General features: G+C 40.2%; 1 protein-coding gene across 1 annotated transcript in view; it reads left to right on the plus strand.

Annotated features, from left to right (window-relative positions):
- The first annotated feature begins 4,806 nt into the window (after window positions 1-4,806).
- Window positions 4,807-20,564, plus strand: part of SLC6A13 (solute carrier family 6 member 13) — a 49,512-nt gene continuing 33,754 nt past the window's right edge. The window contains exon 1 of the mRNA XM_007937050.2: window positions 4,807-5,008. Coding sequence (XP_007935241.1) covers window positions 4,807-5,008 — 202 coding nt within the window. The remainder of the gene's footprint in view (window positions 5,009-20,564) is intronic.

Genomic DNA, 20,564 nt, shown 5'->3' on the forward strand with positions numbered 1-20,564 from the left:
ATCTTCCTTCCGAGGAGTGGCTGGTGGGTTTGAACCGCCAGCCTTCTGGTTAGCAGTCAAGTGCCTTAGCCACTATGCTACCAGAGCTCCCAACAGATGAATAGATAAACAAAATATGGTGTATCTCTATAATGGAATATTATTCAGCTGTAACAAAAATTGAAGTTCTCACACGTGCTACATCGTGGATGAACCTTGAAAACAGCATGCTGAGTGAAATAAACAAGACACCAAGGGACAAAAATTGGATGATCCTACTTATATGAAATATCTAGAACAGTCAAATGCATAGACACCAAAGTTTATTTGTTGTTACCAGAGTTGGGTGGGAGAGGGAAAGGGGACGTTTGTTTAAGTAGCACTGACTTTCTGTTAAGGATGAGGGAAAATTTAGAAATAAATAGTGGTAATGGCTGTATGGTGTCCCCAATTTTTAGAATACTGAATTTGAATCCTCAGTATACTCCAGTTTACTGATAATTTTAGATGACAAATGCCAAAGTTTACAGTGCTGATTTATTGCTCAGCAAGCCATTGGTAAATACCACTCAAAGGTAAGTAAAAATGGAAGTCAATAGCGTTGCCTTTGAAAACATTTTTCTTTTTCTTTTTTTTTTGCATGAGTTATAAACTTTTCAAGGACTTTTTGGTCTGTTGCTTTAAGACAGTTAAACAATCAGACAAATGGTCGGTTAGAAGAGAATAAGAAAAGGTGCAGCTGAGACATAAGTATAATAACCTCCATGAAGCTCCCTAGGTTTTATCATGATGTGCTTCCTTGCCCCAGTTTACATGCCCTAGAGGGTGATGATGAATGACAGAAACAGAAACTGCCTTAGAATCTCTGCTCAATTCCTCTTTCTGAACTTCCAGGCATGTTTCAGGCACATGTCATTCAGTCTTTCCCACCATTCTCCCCCACTTCCCATCCCCACCTTACATCCTGACTCATTCTTACAGTCTGGCTGGAGCCCACCTTTGCTCAGGGGTTTGTCAATTCTACCCTCCTCAAAAAGACTTCCCTGCTTACTGTAAATAATTCCTTAAGAAATATTAATGGCGGTCCAAACCCACCAGCCACTCCTCGGAAGGAAGGTTGGGCAATATACTTCCCTAGTGATACCACCTCGGAAACCCAAGGAGGGGTCGCTATGAGTTGGGTCCGACTCAACAGCAGTGAGTTTAAGTAAATGTTAATAGCTACAGTTAGAGGGCTTGTTATGTATAAAGTACTTTACATAGATCCATGATGTCTTGGAACTTCCCCCAACCTTGCAAGGTAAGTAATACTCTACCCATTTTATAATGAGAAAACAGACTCTCAGAGGTTGACTATCTTCTTCAAGGTCACAAGGTAGAAAGTGATAGAAGCAAGATTTAGACCCTTAACTCTCTGGGTCCCAAGTCAAACAGTTTTCTATTGCACTGCTCTGCACTCCAGCAAGAGGCTGAGCTGAGCTCTGCCCTAGGTCCTCCCACTCTGCGTGGAATCAATGAGCTGCTACTTTTCACAGTTGTTTCCTTAGGATGTTCCTGCCTAAAATCAAAGCTCTCAACATTACCTCTGTCTCATCATTGCCTCTTCAGCAATTCATTTTCTTAATTGTTTAAAAAGAAGTTATAAAAGCAATTTTACCACATTGTTTTTTAAAATTCAAACAGATATTGAAGCTTAAAAAACAGAAAATGAAAAGTATCCCTTGCTGCCTTTTCCTAACCCCAATCCTATTCTCCAAATGTAACTACTATTAACCATTTAGTATTTTTCAGACTTTTTCTATATAAAGGTGTGTGCATGTGTGTGTGTTGAGACTGCTCTCAGAGTTCTGTAATTTTTGTTATCTTTATTCATAGACTGCAAAGGGTAAGATAAATGTACTTTAAATGAATATGTTCAGCTTCTGACCAAAGAAACCCCTATTCTTAATGAATTTATAGGAGTATTTGAGTTGGGGAAAGGGGTAGGAAGAAGGATCCCTCCAGAGAGACGCCAGGTCACTAGTGTGGACGTGGACGTGAACTTCAGAGAAGGGAGCACATTTTCCACAAGCTCACAAGCAACTGGCCTGACCTGCCAGGGTGTACACACTCCTCAGCCCATGAAATCACTCGTGTGGGTTGTGTGGTGGCTGGGAGTGGAGAGGGCAGAGGAGGAGAAAGGCAAGAGGGTGGAATGTGGGTTGGGCCAAGTTTAGAATTACACAAGCAGCAGAGGCGTTTTAGAACCACACTTTAAATAGCCAGCACCTTCTCCTTCCCCCTTAGATAATTCTTCTCCTCCCCGACTGGACCTCTGGCAGCAGCTTCACTGAAGGTTTGAAGGTTCGTAATGTTTTCTTCTCTTTTTTTCCGTTTCTGGGTCTCAGACTGCAGGTTGGTGCATCTATAGGACTTACAACCAAAGGAATGCTTGATCCTCTCCCAGGAAATGTGTTTCTGACATTTATCTGGGCATATGAGAAGGCTGTGTGCTATTTTCCTTAAATTGTGTTTCCTTGTGTTTCTGAAACCTTGATGGCTGTTTTCTTAAGGGACAATGTGATTTGGAGAAAGAGAACCCTAGATTGAGAGGAAAGACATTTGGATTTAATTCCAAGAAAATAAGAGCACCCTTCTCTGTAGAATGAGACAATGAACAACTCTAGACAGGACTGAAAGAATACAAAAACTTGTGTGTCCCTGTTATTCTACTCAGTGCTTTCATTTAATCCATTTAAGCTGAATATATATTATCACTTTTATAGATGAACAAAGTAAGACTCAGAGTCATTAATTAACTTCCCAAGCAATTGTATGCATCAAAGCTAAGATTTAAATCCAGGCTTGTGGACTTTACAACTCCTGTTCTTTCAGCTGCACTATGCTACCTCTGGGAAGCAATTAGAATGAGGCTATGATCCAGCAAAAGTTGACTCTTCTTCTAGGGTCTGGGAGGATGAAGAAGTGTAGGGAGATGGCTTTCTATCTTTGGAAGACATCCTACAGATGGTAATGGGAAGCCCAGAACCAGCAAAAGACTGTAGACAATCTTCTTAAAAGGACCAAGGATGAGTTGCTTGGATTTCTCCTTCTTAGCCCTCAAATCATCTTTGGAGTGGATTCCCTAATTTATCTAATAAGCACAGGTGCCTACAGTTTCATGACTTTCTCTCTGACTTTCTGGAACCCTTGAGTGACCCATCTGGAATCTATAGAGATGAACCAAACGAGACTCTGTGGCCAGATGGGGATCCACTGAGAAAATTCTATTAACATGAAATTTTCTTGAGATGTAGATAAGAGTTTATCTTCTCCAGAAAAAGGGACCACTGTATAACATCAAATGAGATGATGAACAGGGACAGAGTGGGTTCAAGTCCTGGGTCTACAACATACTAACTATATGGTAGCAGTCACGTTCTTTAACTGCTCCTAGCAGTGGCTTCCTTATTTATAAAGTAGAAGTAATACTGCTTACTTCTCAGAATTGTGAGGATAAAATGAAACAAACGCATGTAAACTGCTTGGTATCCAGGCATTGCTTACTAAATGTAAACCACACCCAGTCTTATCCTCATCTTTGGCAATGAAGAGTTTGGAACTGTGGCTCTTTATTCATTTTAGGTTGTCTTCTAATCCTTTATCAGACTCCTGTATTTGTCATCACTAAAAAAGACAGAGTCCAGAGTTATCTCTCCTTTAATGATTTCAGAGAGAAAAGCAAAGATCAGCTTGTCTTATTCAGGATCTCTGTCACTGTTCGACTTTGCTCATGCCTTTAAAAACTGACCTCATATTACAAAAATAACACATTCTATGAAGAACTTGTAGCAAATATAGGTAAGAAAAATAGTCTCATAATGCAAACACTGAGAAGCATTTCAGTTGGTATCCTAAACTTTCAGTCATATAAATTCTTTTTGAAATATTTTATAAGCATGATCATTTTTTAATAATTGTTTTCACTTCATATGTTGTGAGCACCTTTCATTAAGTTTTCTTCTGCCTCACAATTTCAATGATTATATAGTAGTCCAGTCTATGTATGTGTCATAAGTTATTAGCTTATGTACAATTTTTGAACATTTATGTACTTTCTAATTGCTGTTATGACCAATGTTTTGCTGAACAACCTCAATGCAAAATCTTTACCCACAGTCACAGTTATTTCCTTAGGACAGTTTCCTGCAAGGGAAATTGTGGGTTTGGGGGATATGTGGAAATCCCATCCTTTCAACTGTCCTTGGTATACAGTATACAAAGTAGAAAAAAGACTAGTTACAGGAAAGCAGGGAGAAGTTAGAGACAACCCAGGGGCTGTGTGATTTCTTCAGTAGCCAGAGCACTGACCTAAAGAATCGGTGTAATGGAAGCATGGCTATACTTCATTATCATTGCTTTCCTCCTGAAACAGGAAAGGAATATAAATTCTCAGCAGCCTCTACCAGTAGTAGATGTTAAGGAGACCATGGACTTACAGACCTCCATCCTGCTGCCATTGAGTCGATTCTGACTCATAGAAACCCTATAGCAACATGAGTAGAACTGTTCCACAGGGTTTCCAAGGCTGTCAATCTTTATGGAAGCAGATTGTCTCATCTTTATCCGGTGGAGTTGCTGGTGGGTTTGAACTGCAGACCTTTTGGTTAGCAGCTGAATGCTTTGACCACTACACCACGAGAGCTCCTTACCTACAGGCCAGGGAGCAGGAATTCACTCTCTTCCGGTGCATTGATTCCCTTGGAAATTTGCTGGTGAAAGAGGGAGAGGGCTTTCATTCTTTGATTGCCAAGAGTAATGGAATTTCTCACTTGTTTTCCAGGTGGGATGGATAGCAGGATCTCGGGCACAACCCTTAATGGAGAAACAAAACCAGTGTACCCTGTCATGGAAAAGGCGGAGGAAGATGGCACCCTGGAACGAGGGCACTGGAACAACAAGATGGAGTTTGTGCTCTCAGTGGCTGGGGAGATAATCGGCCTAGGCAACATCTGGAGGTTTCCCTATCTCTGCTACAAAAATGGGGGAGGTGAGAGCTGCTGCGCCATCCCACCCATCCCTGGAAGGAGTGCTGTCTCTCCATCTCCTGTCCTTACTACCTCTTTGGGGAGTCACACAGATCCATAGAATACTGGAGTTGGAATGACCCCTAAGTTATTAAGAACAGTCTGCAGGAGACTGAGGTCTAGAAAGATTAAGAGAATTTCCTAGAGCTCTTTCTATTATAGCACAACACCATAGAAATATGAGTTTAGGCTTTGGATCCAGATGGATCAGTGTTTGGATTCAGCGTCTGCTACTTACTCTGTATGATCTTGGGCAAGTTACTTAAGCCCTTAGAGTTTCAATTGCTGCTCCTACAAATTGAGATACCTGGCTTTCAAAGTTCTTATAAGAATTCATGTAAACCAAACTCACTGCTGCCATCGAGTCAATTCTGACTCATAATGACACTCATTGGGTTTCCAAGGCTGTAAATCTTTACAGAACTGACTGTCTCAACTTTCTTTCATGGAGTAATAGCTGGTGGGTTCACATCATCAACCTTTCGGTTAGCAACCAAATGTCTTAACCACTACACCACCAGAGCTCCTTAATGTGTGTAAAGTGCTTAATAAATGGTAGCTATGTTGATTATGGTGTTGATACCAAAATTTTCTGGTCTTGAGACTCCTTAGCCTTGGTTTTGTGTCTTACTTCTACTCTGCTGACATTCTTTAAGCCCTCCATTCATTCCCCATCCCAACAGTGTAATAACCTTTGACACTAGTGGGGCTGTTCCTTTAAAAATTCCCCACTGCATATGTATGTGTGTGTGTGTGTGTGTGTGTTTTTATGTGTGTGAACACTGACTCCAGATCTTTACTCTGTCTTTACTGGCTTTTCATTGCCCTCCATTCCAATCCCCTGGGGTAATTCTGCTACCCCCACATCAGAGGTGGTGATTTTACTACTACTGCTCCACTTTCAGACAATCCCATATTTCTGTGGGCTTTCTGGGTACTGGGAAGTAGTCTGGCTGGTCAGTGGATAAGGAAGATCTCCTTCTTGCTGGGTGAAGTGTGTAGGGGTTGAGGCTTCCAGGTCTGGTGGAAAAAATATTAAGAGAAGTGGTAATTTCGTGGGCCATGGGGGTTGGAGGGTCCTCTAATGCAGCACCAACCCTTTTGCAAGGGAATGAGAAGCCTGCAAACTCATCAAGCTTGAGTGTCATTGTCTTTTGACCAAGGGTTTTGGAGAGAGGAAGCATGCAACACATGGTGGAGGTGGAAGGACTGAGGGAAAACACTAAAAGATGCCGTGAGACCATAAAGCTTTGCTGCCAGAGTGTGGCAACTGGGAATTGGCCCTGGGGTTGAAAGTTAACTTATATTTTTCCAGAGGAATAGAAATGGACTAATGTGTCCTTCCTCCTCAGGAATTTCTGGACAGTGGCCTGAAATCACAGGACTTTGCTCAGTCTGCATTGTGAGGGAAGGAGGGGGTCTTCCCACTTCTTATATCTAGCCCTGGGGACTCCACATACTTCTTTAAAATTTTAGGTCTCAGCACCCTCCCTTCAAAGAATGAGGTGAAGGAAGAAGCTGGTCCAGGAGACTAGGGGACTAAACTGGGCATAGGATCTCTGTATGTGGAACCTAGTAACCAGCTTAGCTCCTCACATGGCAGAAAGATTAGAAGGTGAACAGCTTTCCTCATGCCTCTCTGGAATTGGGTAAAGGTTGGCTTGAGAATTAGCGGGAATGGCACGAAAAGGTGAGAGAGAGGAACTTCCAGCTCTAGTGTAAAACCACTGGGCTAGAAAAGTGAAAGTAGAGGGGGACAATAACAGGAGCCACTGGGGAACATGGAGCCCACCCCTTTTCATTTGTCTAACAATGCTTCAGTTTAGCTCTGCTTCAGGGTCCTGTGGTCACTATGTGTGGGCCTAACAATGTGCAGACTATGACCTGAGTAAAATGCAGGACTAGGAAGAAAAGAGTGCCTGTGGCCCTTGGTTTTTCACATGAGTATTTGTTGGGGAGGAGGAGGCAGTAGCTACAGTGACTTCTTCCTCCCTGCAGTACCTGCCTTCCAGCAAGCTTATCCTGATTGATAGTTGAGACTTTTTTAGGGGTGTGAGATCCAGTCAAATTCACACCATCGCCTATAGTCTCTTCCCTTGATCAAACACAGGGCCTTAGGACTCCTTTTTTTGGTTCCCTGATGGAATCCAACAGCTGGAGGGGGTTGTTCTGAGGGGCTTTGGGTCTGGAAGCTGATGCTCAGGTTTGCTCTGAAGGGCATGAGTCATTCAGGGCTACCAGTGGGTTAATTAATGGAAAGGCTCCTTTGTTGAGGAAAGCGGGACTGACCAGGGCATATGTATAGTCATTAGAGGAACCTCAACCTGCCTATTTTTCTGTCTTTTGGAATTCCCAGTAGGTTAACCTTCATCAGTCAATGTCCCCTTGCCTCCCAAGTAAAATAAGCTCCTACAGAGAATGGGCCCTAACAGTCCATCTTATCATCTCTCTTTGTCAAAGAACAGACTGATGCCTCATTTTGTGATGACCCTTTGCTGCTGATGTGGAGAAGATTGGGGACAATAGAGACCGTTAGTCTGTTTTAACCTCTTTTCTCCTGGTTTAGTAGATTTCATTTAAACTATGGTTCTCAGATCAGAGCTTGGACTTCCAGGAGATGATAGGAATGTTCTGAGTAAATCTTTGGAAGAGGATCATGGGCCTTCAGGGTATACCAAGCTCAGATGATCTGACCCTACTCTATCAGCCAGCTTCTAGGCCCTTTCTCTTAACTTCACAGCTTCGCAGTCACTTTTGTGCTTATTGGGGAGATGAGCTAGGAACCTAATTATTATTAATGTTTGTTCAGTGGTGAAGTCAATGAAAAATCCCCAATGCATAATTTTAGTTCCAAACTAAAAATATGTAAGTAATGGCTTCTTTGGTTCCTTCCAGCTTTAACATTTGGTGGATCTAATTTGAAATGAGTTCCAGAGAAGGGAAGGGGCTGAGGCAAGAATATGATAGAAGAACAGGCAGGGAAATAGTTGAGAACTATAGTTAAAACCCAAAGAAGCTTAGAAAATGGTATAACACCCCCCCCCAAAAAAAAAAAAACCTCACTGCTGTGGAGTTGGAACTGACTTTATGCTTTCAAAATATAAAATCATGCCACTCCTTTGCTCAAAGCCCAGCCATGATTCTCTATGTCACTAGAGTAAAAGCCAAAGTCTTTCAATGGCCCAAAAGGCCTTACATTATCTGCCACCTTCCACCCCATTTCCTTTTCTGTTCTTACCTCCTATTTACTTACTCTACTCGAGGCTCACTGTCCTCCTTGCAATTAAGAACATTAAACCATCTCTTTCCTCTTCCTTTCCCCTCCTTGGGTTGCCGAGGCTGTATCACTATGGAAGTAGGTTGCCCCATCTTCCTTCCGAGTGGTACAAAGAAGTCCTATTTAAAGTCAGAAGCAGCAGGTAGGCTTTTTCAGGAAGATGGATAGAAGGGGTGCCTGCCTCAATTGTCTCCTAGGTGTAAACACTTTCCCTGCTGTCCAGGACTTGTGGCTGATCTACCCACAAGTTACATGCCTCATCCTAATGGCTTCCCAGTGTCAGTCAGCCTGCCCAAATGCACAGCCAGCCACACCCTGCCCCTGCTTGTGCCATTCAACAACAAATACTTGCAGAGTGCCTACCATATGCATTATTCTACATCTACAAACAAAACAGACCACTTTCCTGCCCTTGTGGTGTTTATATTCTAGAAGAAGGAGACAGACAATAAAAAAATAAACATAATAAGTTATTAAATATATAATATAGTGGAAGTTCATCAGGGCTATAGAAAAAGAACAAGTAGAGCTGGGTAAAGGGGATCAGGAATGTGGATGAGGTTGTTGCAATTTTAAAAAGAGTGGTCAGGGTGGGCCTCATTGAGAATGCTTGAGCAAAGGCTCGATGGGAGTGAGAGAATTGGCCATATGGATACTGGGGGAAAGAGTGCTCCAGGAAGAGGAAAGAGATGGTTTAATGTTCTTAATTGCAAGGAGGACAGTGAGCCTCGAGTAGAGTAAGTAAATAGGAGGTAAGAACAGAAAAGGAAATGGAGTGGAAGGTGGCAGATAATGTAAGGCCTTTTGGGCCATTGAAAGACTTTGGCTTTTACTCTAGTGACATAGAGAATCATGGCTGGGCTTTGAGCAAAGGAGTGGCATGATTTTATGTTTTGAAAGCATTTATCTGGCTTCTGTGTTGAGAATAGATTGTAATGGAGTAGGGAGTAAGGGCAGAAGTAGACCAGTTACAAGGCTTACAGAAGTCCAGGCAAGAGATGATGGTTGCTTAGACCAGGGTGTAGCAGTGTAGGTATAAGAAATGGTCAGATACTACATACATTTTGTAGGTAGAACCAGCAGTTATAAGAAGAAGGGACTCAAAGATGACTCCAACATTTTCAGTCTAAGAAACTGGAAGGAAGGAGTTGCCATTTACTGAGACAGGGAATCCTGTGGAAGGAAAAGGTTTTGAGAGGAGAATCCGGAGCTGAGTTTTAGGAATGTTGAGTTTAAAATATCTATTATATATTTACCATTTGGAGTTCTGGTGGCATAGTCCTAAGGCATTTGACTGCTAACCAGAAGGCAGGTAGTTCAAACTTACCAGCCACTCCTCAGAAGGAAGATTGGGCAGTCTACTTTCATAGAGAGACCACCTCAGAAACCCAATGGGGGGTTGTATGAGTCTAATTGACTCAACAGCAGTGAGTTTGGTTTGGTTTTGGTTTATTATATATTTAAGTGGGGATATCAACTACGTAATAGGATATATAAGTCTGGATTTTGTGAGAGAGATCTGGGCTGGAGATATAAATTTTGGAGTCATTAGTATTCTGATAGTATAAGAAAATAGACCAAGGACATTGAAGGGCCTGGGAGAAGAGAAGGAACCAGTAAAGGAGAAAGAAAAGAAGAAACTAGTAAAGCAGGACAAAACTCAAGAGAATGTGATGTCTTGAAAACCAAGTAAAGAAATTACATCAGGGAGGAGGGAGAGCTTAATGACATCAAATGCTTCAGATAAGTTAAGAAAGATGAAGCATGAGAATTGATTGCTGGATTTAGCAACATGGAGGTCATTGGTGACCTTTAAAAGAGTAATGTAGTGGACTTCTGGAGACAAAGACTGATTGGAGTGACTTTAAGAAAATACAGGGGAAAAGAATTAAAAACAGTGAATAAGGGGTGATTTGGGCAAAACTGGGTGATGTGTGAAGTTGATCTCTTCTTTTTATGTTCTCACTCCTGGGTGGAAATAAGTGATATGAGTGTTGCACAGTAGTAATAGTGTCCAGTGTGCCCAGCAGTCCTGGGGTTAGGTATTATGAGCTGATGAAGTTGCCAAAGAAACTACATCGTTCAACTGTTTCCCTAGCCCTCCACCCTTAGCTCCCTGGAGGATAAAAAGCAAACATGATCTTCCTCCAGGGCCTGCCCAGCTAAAGCTCTGTCTATGGGGATGAGGATACTCTGGACAACCCAAGAAGCATGATATAGAAAGAGGTTGATTAGAGAGATTTTGGCATTATGATTCAACCCTGCCTGGAGGATCTAAATTACTTGTGTCCCAATCTCAGTGCAGGAAAAAACAGATCGTTTGACAACCATTTGACACTTAATTTCTAAGTTCTGGGTTGCTGAAAACTAGGCAGAGGCCACTGTACTAAATCTTTGGCTTTTGCTAGTCTCAGAACACAAACTGAAGACCACCTTGTGTGAGAACAGCTGTGCCCTTCTTCCTTGCTCCCCCCTTCTCCTAAGCTCTCCTTTCTGATCTTCAGTCCCCAAACACCCAGAGCCTGGATGCTTCAGAACCTGGGCCTTTAGCTGGGATCTCTTCAGCTCCCTGGACTGTGGCTACCAGGAGACTGAGTTCCTTAGCGACCAGAGTACCTGGGACTGGAGTCCTCATGTGACGCCACAACAGGATATACCACAGCTGGCTCTTAGCAATAGGGATCTTGGTCTTCTTAAAATCAAACAATAACTTAGCTAAACTAGTAAAAAATATCTGCTTTGAGCATTATGCTCTTTGAAGAACTACCTGTATGGCATAGTGACAGTGGCAACTCGACAGATTAGACAGGAACTCTAGGGGGCAGGGAGTTGATATTAATGAGGGAGGAACAACTCAGAAAAAGAAAGTTAAGGATGGTTGCACAACTCAAAGAATGTAATCAATGTCAATGAATTGTACATGTGGAAACAGTTGAATTGGTGTATGTTTTGCTGTGTATGTTCTCAACAACAATAATAAAATAATTTTTTTCTTTTAAAAAAAGAAAGAAACAGCGATCTTGGAGGGGAAGGATCGAAGAGGAAGAGCAACAACGAAGTAAATCTCAACTCTAGGTTTTAAGGCACGGGAGCTCTGGTAGCATAGTGCCTAAGGCACTTGACTGCTAACCAAAAGGCTGGCGGTTCAAACCCACCTGCCACTCCTCGGAAGCAAGTTTGGGCAATCTACTTCCGTAGTGATACTGCCTCAGAAACCCAAGGAGGGGTTGCTATGAGTCGGGTTCAACTCTATGGCACATAACAACAAACAACAACAGATTATAAGGGGAGAGAGGCTGGGGATGCCAGTGCAAAGAGGATTAAACAGTTCCTGGTATCAGTGACAAGTGTTAGCCTTGATGCTGTTTGTAGGTACTAATGAGATACTAATGAAAAGCACTTTTCTTTATATAAAAGTAATAGTTATTTTAGTAGCTGTTGTTTTTAGTCGCCATCAAGTCAATTCCTGGTGACAACATATCCATGACCATTTGTTATCAAATGTTGCTCAATGTCCAGTATTGGCCACGTATGTTGATCACAACACTTAACTATTTCTATACTGCTCTCATGCTGCTCATGTGGAACAGTTAGTAGTTTCTATCTTAAAGAGTTAGGACATCACAGGCAACACCACAGAGGGTGTTCTTTTTGGGAAGGCAGCCAGCAGAATGATTCCTTTTTAAGATCGGTGGGTAGTCTCTCCCATCTCATGGGGAAGAACGCCAGCACATTTTATAATTTTGGGAAGGAGACTAGCACTGGGGTTATGTGATACCAAGTGGCTATGATCCTCATCCCCCAAATCCGGGGCTAACTCCATCTTTTGATGGTGGTGACTGGGGCTTGGGTGGGAAAAGAGGTAGGATTCTCCATAGGACTCCTTGGTTTGTACCTGGGTCCCTCTTGTGCTCCATCCTATCCTTGACCCCTTCCCTATTTTTAGGGCCAGAAGCTACCCAGAGCAGTTATGGACCTTGTCCCTTGTAGCAGGCTTCCCAGGTGCCCAGAGGAGGGGAACAGAGCTGCTCACAGGATCCACTGCAGTTAAATATTGGCTTGGCTTATCGGGAAAGAGCCGGCAGCATAAAGATGGTGTGAAGCTGAGCTGAGCTGATAACTCTCTCTCTGCAATGTTTGGGACTCTAAGCAGTGACTGTTCATATCAGCTACTGAGTTCTCTTTTCCCTAATTTTCTCCTCCTGCCCAACAAATCTTGAGTTGATCTGTGGACTTTTTTAAGCTAAATTATTTATGATCTTTATTTCTTTGTCTTCATGGTAACCTGATGTTTCCCTCAGTGCCTGAACTATGGACATGTAAGCTAAAAGTAGAGGTTTGGAAGGTAAAGAACTGAAAATCTGTTTCACTGTGTTCCCCATCTGGTGGCATAGTGCCTAAGGTATTTGACTGCTAACCAGAAGGCTGGTGGTTCAAACCCACTAGCCACTCCTTGGAAGGAAGGTTGGGCAATCTATTTCCATAGAGATACTGCCTCAGAAACCCAAGAGGGGTCACTATGAGTCAGATCCAGCTTGACAGCAGTGAGGTTTTTTTTTTTTTTTTTTTGTTATTAAGGTATAAAAACCAATTGCCTTTGAGTCAATTCCAAGACACGGTGACCCCTGTGTGAGTCAGAGTAGAACTGTACTTCATAGTGTTTTCAATTGCTGATTTTTCAGAAGTAGATTGCCAGGCCTTTCTTTCAAAGTGCTTCTGGGTGGACTGGAGCCTCCAAACTTTCAGCCAGCAGCTGACTGTTAACCATTTGCATCACCGAGGGACTCCTTATTAAGTTATGCTTAACTTGAAATGAAATTGCTGGGTGGAGTGTAGTTCTACTCTGACACACATGGAATTACCATGAGTCAACTTGAAGGCAATTTAAAAAAAAACTTAAACACATATTTAAAGTGTTCAATTTGATAAGTTTTGACAAATGTATGCACCTGTGAAACACTGCCACAGTCAAGATAATGAACATACCTATTACCCTCAAAAGGCTCTTCCTGCCCCTTTATTATCCTTTCTTCCTGCCCCCGCATCCCTGCCATTCTATCCCAAGGCAACCATGGATCTGTTTTTAATCTATACACTTGTTTGCATTGAATTTTTTATAAAGAAATAGGGTGCACGCAGCATGTAATTTTCTTTCTCTGGGTTCTTTCACTCAGTATAATTATTTTGAGATTCGTCCATGTTTGTGTGTGTCAGAAGTTCATTTCTCTTTATTGCTGGGTAGTAGTTCATTTATTTGGCTACACCACAATTTGTTTACCCATTCACCTGCTGATGGACATTTGTGTTGTTTCCAGGTTTTGACTATTACAAATAAAACTGCTATGAACATTTTTTGTACAAATCTGTCTATAAGCATGTGCTTTCATTTCCTAGAAGTGGAATGACTAGATTATATATGATAGGGGTACTTTTAACTCTTTAAGAAGCTGTCAAATACATTTCCAAAGTGGTTGTACAATTTTACATTTTAAATTCCTGCTAGCAATCTATGAGCATTCCAGTTCCTCTGCGTCTTTTTATTTTTTCCTTCCTCCCCGTGGTCACATTTTCCCCATGTCCTTTCCTGTGTGTTCCTGCCCCCTGAGCTATCTCCCTGTGCAAATACTGCCCTTCCGATCTTCTATCATTGATTGTTCTAAGGAGTGTACCTACCTGGTGTAAATGTTTACCTTATATGCCTGACTGTTGTTTGCCTAGAAGCCTCACAGTGATTTCAATTCTAAGCCCAAAGGGTGAGTAGGGGCCGTAGTCTTGGGGGTTTCATCAGTCTCTATCAGACCAGTAAGCCTAGTCTTTTTTATGATTTTGAGATTTGGTCTACATTTTTCTGCCACTCTATCCAGGACCTCCTATTTTGATCCCTTTGCAAGTGGTTGACAGTGGTTGCCAGGTACCATCTAGTTCTTCTGGTCTCAGGGTCATGTAGGCTGAGGTTCACATGGCTCACTAGTCCCTTGGACTGATTATTTCTATGCATCTTTGGTTTTCTTTATTATTCTTTGTTCCAGACAAGGAAAGACCAATTATTGCATCTTAGATGGCCACTTACAAACTTTAAGACCCCAGTCGCTACTCACCAAAGTAGGATGTGGAACAATGTTTTTGTGTAATATGTTATGCCAATTGAGCTTGATGTCCCCCACGACCATAGTTTTGAGCCCGGGCCCAGTGACTCACTCCCTTGGGGTATTTGGCTGTGGCTAAGAAGTCATCATTACTTTGCCCCCTGTTAATTCTATTATATATGAACATTCTTATTGTTCCTCTACATCTTTGTCAATACTTGGTCAGTCCTTTTAATTTTAACTTATTTGATAGGTGTGTAGTATTATCACATTGTGTTTTAGTTTGAACTTCCCTAATGACAATGATGTTGAGCACTTTTTCATGCACTTGTTTGAAATCTGTACATCTTCTTAGATGAAATGTCTGTTCAAATCTTTGCCCATTTTTTAAAAAATAGGTTGTTTGTTTTCTTATTACTGAGTTTTGAGGGTTCTTTATATATCCTATTTTGTCCTATAGGGTCACTATGAGTAGGAATTGACTCCACGGCAATGGGTTTTATATGTTCTAGATAAAAGCCTTTTATCAGATATGCATTTTGCAGATATTTTCCCTAGTCCATGGCTGGTCTTTTCCTTTTCTCAGCAGTGTGTTTGAAGAGCAGAAATTTTAAGTTTTGATGAAGTCCACTTTATCAATTTGTTCTTTTGTGAATTGTGCTTTTGCTGTCACATAGAAGACATCTTTGCTTAATGCAAGGTTGCAAAGGTTTATGCCAATACTTTCTTCTAGAAGTTTTGTAGTTTTAGGTTTTAAGTTTAGGTCTGTGATCCATTTTGAGTTAATTTTTGTATGTAGTATAAAATTCTATCTTTGCATATGAATATTACTTTTAATAACACCATTTGTTGAAAAGAGTATGTATTCTCTAATGATATGTCTTTACATGTTTGTGAAAAATCAGTTGTCCATATATGTATGGCCTATTGCAGGACCCTCATCTGTTCCATTTACATATTTGTGTATTTGGGACCTAGTAACCAGACGGCTGGCGGTTCAAACCCACCAGCCACTCCTCGGAAGGAAGGTTGGGCAATCCTACTTTCGTAGTGATACTGCCTCGGAAACCCAAGGAGGGGTCGCTATGAGTCGGGGCCGACTCGACGGCACATAACAACAACAACAACAACAATACCACTTACTATAACTTTTTAATAAGCCTGAAAATCAGGTAGTGTTAAGCCTAAAACTTAGTTCTTTTTCAAAGCTATTTTGGGTATTTTCAGTCCTTTGCAATTCCATATGAATTTTAGAATCAGCTTGTCAATTTCTACTGAAAATTCTGCTTGGATTTTGTTGGGATTACATGAAATCTGTAGATCAGTTTGAGAATTTGCCATCTTAAAATCTTAAAAGCAAGACATTATGTACAGTAGAACAAAAACAAGGATGAAATAAAATTTCTCATTGGAAACAATGAAAGTGAGAAAATAGTGACAGCGGAACATGTTCATTAAAGTACTGAAGGAAAAAACAGTCAACTTAGAATTCTATGCCTAATTTGTTACAATTCTAATAGAAATATTGTTAAAAAATAAATGCTTTTTAAGACATGTGAAACCTAAAAGAATTCAGCAATAGCAGATCCTTACTACAAGAAATGTTAAAGGGAGTTCTTTAAGCAGAGGGAAATGATACCAGATAGAAATCTACAGAAAGAAGTAAAGAGCTCTAGAAATTATAACTACATAGGTAGATATATAATATTATGTCTTATTATTTGAATCTCTTTAAAATGTAATTGGCTGGTTAAACAAAAATAATAGTATGATATGGGATTTATAACATATGAAAAAGTAAAATATATAAAGCACAAAGGTCAGGAGAAAAAGATTTCAAGGAAGATCTTATATGTGAAATAGTATATTATCACTTGAAGGTAAACTATGATAAGTTAAAGAGGTATACTCTAAAACCAAAACAACCACTAAAATAACACAGCAAAGAGTTATAATTAATTAGCCAACAATCCCAATAATGGGATCAATTTTAAAAATCCAATTAATCCACAAGAAGGTTAAGAAGACCAAAAGGGAAACAAAGAACTGATACAAGAAATAGAAGACAAATAATAAGATGATCGAGTTAAACCTAACGGCGTGGATGACTGCATGGAATGTAAATGTTCTAGATATCCTAATTAAAAGGCAAAGATTGTCAGACGAGCTTACAAAAAAAGTCAAGACTCAATTATTTGCTGCCTACAAGAAATGCACTTCAGAGTAGCAACTGGGATCTTAAAAGCTGGCAAGCTGCCATCTAGATGCAACAATGGGTCTCTCCTCCTCCAGAGCAAAGAAGAATGAAGAAAACCAAAATTCATGGAAACAATTAGTCCTAGCGACTGGTACACCATCCAATCTGCAGCCTATACAACTATGAGACCAGAAGAACTAGATGGTGGCCAGCTACCACTGTCATCCACTTGGAAGGGGATCTACGTAGGAGATCCTTGATAGAGAGGGAGAACAATGTGGCACAAAACTCAAAATCATTTGGAGGGGAAAAAAAGGGAGGGGGACCAGGTTTGCTGGTCCAACAGAACCTGGTGGAACCACTGAGACTATGGCCCCTAGCTGCCCTTCAGGTCTGGAATTGAACCCACACCTGTGGTTTCCAGCCAAACAAAATACAGGCATATGAGTTAAACATTTACATCAAGTAGATACACTCCTTGGAGAGAACAATCATGGGAGAAAGAAGGGCTGCTTATGCACAGGGAGACAGCTCAGGGGGCAGGAGTATATGGAGGAATGGACACTGGGAAGAGGTAACTATGGGCAGGAAGTGGGAGGGGAGCTGTTGCATTGTGGTAAACTATGGTCAATGACATGAGACAAAGTATATGTGAACTGCTGTATGGAAAGTGAATTTGCTCTGTAAATCTTCACCCAAATCACAATAAAAAAAAAAAAAATGCACTTCAAATATAAAGACACAGATAAGTTAAAAATAAAAGGATGGAAAAAGATATGCCATTGTAACTTTTATCAAAAAGAAAGCTAGAGTGGCTATAGTAATATCAGATAAAATTGACTTCAGAGCAAAGAATATTACCAGGGATAAAGAAGATCATTTCATAATGGTAAAGAAGTCAATTCATGAAGAGGACATAACAATCCTGAATGCTTATATACATACTAATAGAGCTTCAAAACATATGAAGCGAACACTGAAAAAACTCCAAGGACAAATAGATAAATTCCTAATTAAAATCAAAGATATCAATATTCCTCTCTCAATAATAGATACAATAAGTAGACAGAAAAATCAGTAAGAGTATAAAAGATTTGAACAACCATATCAACCAATTTGACCTATTTGACACTATAGAATACTCAATAATAGCAGAATACACACTCTTTTAAGGGCACATGGAATATTTACCAATATAGACCATATTCTGGACCATAAAACAATTTTCAATAAGTTTAAAAGGTTTCAAGTCATACAAACTATGTTCTCTGACAAAATTAGAAATCAATAACAGAAAGATATTTGGAAAACTCCCAAATATTTGAAAACTGGGTAACATACTTCTAAGTAACCATGAATCAAAGAAGAAATAAAAAAGGAAATTAGAGAGTATATTGAATTAAAAGAAAATATAACATCAGAAAGTGTATGATGCTAATGCTATTAAAGTAGTACTTAGGAGGAGATGTATAGTACTATCTATCTATTATTATAAGAGAAGAAATGTCTTAACTTCTACCTTAAGGAATGAGAAAAAGAAGAAGAAATGAATCAAAAGTAAATCAAAGAAATAATAAAGATAAGAATAGAAATCAATGAAATATCAAAGAGAAAAGCAATAGAGAAAATCAGTTAAACCAAAAGCTAGTTCTTTGAGGCAATGAATAAAACTGATAAACTTCTAGCCAGACTGATTAGAAAAAAAGGGGAATACAAATCACCAGTATCAGTGAGGGAGGTATCATCAGTACAGATTCTATAGATATAATAGGAAAGTAAGGAAGTAGTATAAACAACTTTATGCCAATTCAGATAGGAGGAAACATTTCTCAAAAGACACAAACTACCAGAGCTCACTCAAGAAGAAATGAGTAACCTGAATAACCCTCTATCTATTTTAAAAGTTGATGGTTTGGGTTAAAAACTTTCCCACGAGGAAAACTCCAGTCACTTATAAATTTGTTGGTGAATTCACTCTGAACAGTTAAAGGAAAACAAACAAAACTAAACTAATTCTGTGCAAACTCTTCCAGAAAATTAAAAAGAGGGAATGTTTCTCAACTCATTCTATGAAGTCAGTATTATCCTGATAAGGAAAGTAGACAAAGACATTACAAGAACAAAATACTACAGAAAATATATTTTACAAATACAGATACAAAAATTCTAAACAAAATTTTAGCAAATCCAATGTAACAGCATATGAAAAGGATAATATATCAAGCAAGTGGAGTTTTTATTCCTTCAAAGATTTTCCCTTCAATGTATCAAATGTGAGTGACCAATATGGCAGCATTGAGGATGAGAAAGACATAGAGAGGTACATGGGCAGTACAGACAACAAATATGAATCCTTTTGCATATACAGTACTGAGTTGTCAGTGAAAGCAAACATGGGTATATGGACAGATAGATAGGAGGACAGGCTACACAATTAGGTATGTCTAAATGGGGAGTGTATCCAAGATCATATATAGGGTTGGCAGACAATGGTCCTATAAGTTTATGTGAATGATCAGAATTCCCAGGTGTATAGTAGAGCTGACAAGGGGCAAGGTTATGGTCATTGCTTGGTCACAGCCAGCTACCCAGAGCGACCGAGCGGTTGATCCTGTGGGCTTGGGACCATAGTCACAGGGGACATCAAGCTCAATTGGCATAATATACTATACAAAACATTGTTCCACCTCCTACTTTGGTGAGTAGCGACTGGGATCTTAAAAGCTAGGAAGCTGCCATCTAGATGCAACAATGGGTCTCTCCTCATCAAGAAGAAGAAAATCAAAATTAATGGAAACAATCAGTCCTAGCAACTGGTACACCATCCGATCTGCAACCTATACAACTATGAGACCAGAAGAACTAGATGGTGGCCAGCTACCACTGTCATCCACTTGGAAGGGGATCTACGTAGGAGATCCTTGATAGAGAGGGAGAACAATGTGGAACAAAACTCAAAATCATTTGGAGGCAAAAAAAAAAAGAAGGTGGGGACCAGGTTTGCTGGTCCAATAGAGCCTGGTGGAACCACTGAGACTATGGCCCCTAGCTGCCCTTTAGGTCTGGAATTGAACCCACACCTGTGGTTTCCAGCCAAACAAAATACAGGCATATGAGTTAAACATTTACATCAAGTAGATACACTCCTTGGAGAGAACAATCATGGGAGAAAGAAGGGCTGCTTATGCACAGGGAGACAGCTCAGGGCGCAGAAAAGTATGGAGGGATGGACACTGGGAAGAGGTAATTATGGGGAGGAAGTGGGAGGGGAGCTGTTGCATTGTAAATTTTGGTCAATGACATGAGACAAAGTATATTATGTGAACTGCTGTATGAAAAGTAAATTTACTCTGTAAATCTTCACCCAAATCAAAATAAAATAAAAAAAAAAAAAAGATTTTCCCTTAAAAATTTTTATCACTAATTTAAATAATTTAATTATGCTATGCCTTGATTTCAGGAGCTCTGGTAGCATAGTGCCTAAAGCACTTGACTGCTAACCAGAAAGCTGGAGGTTCAAACCCTTCCTCTGAAGGAAGGTTGGGAATCTACTTCCATAGTGATACTGCCTCAGAAACCTAAGGGGAGGTCGCTATGAGTTGGGTCCGACTTGATGGCACATAGAAACAACAACAACAACAACATGGCTTGATTTAGTCATCTTTGTTTCTTATCTTGAAGCTTCAAGTTTATAGTTTTCATCAAATCTGCTAAGTTTTCAGCCATTATTTCTTAAAATACTTTTTTCTGACCCCTCCTTCTACCTTTTTTTCTCCTTCAGGGATTCAACTTACATGTATGCTTGAAGTTACATAGTTTATTGATGCTCTCTTCTTTTTTCAAAATTTCTTTTCTCTGTGTGTTTTGTTTTAGATAGTTATAGCAATGGATCAGGGTCTCTAGTAGTGTAGTGCCTAAAGGCACTTGACTGCTAACCAGAAGGCTGGTGGTTCAAACCC

This window comes from Orycteropus afer, unplaced genomic scaffold, assembly GCF_000298275.1.
Source record: "Orycteropus afer afer isolate SDZICR_OR568_19922 unplaced genomic scaffold, OryAfe1.0 scaffold00040, whole genome shotgun sequence".
NCBI lineage: Eukaryota > Metazoa > Chordata > Mammalia > Tubulidentata > Orycteropodidae > Orycteropus > Orycteropus afer.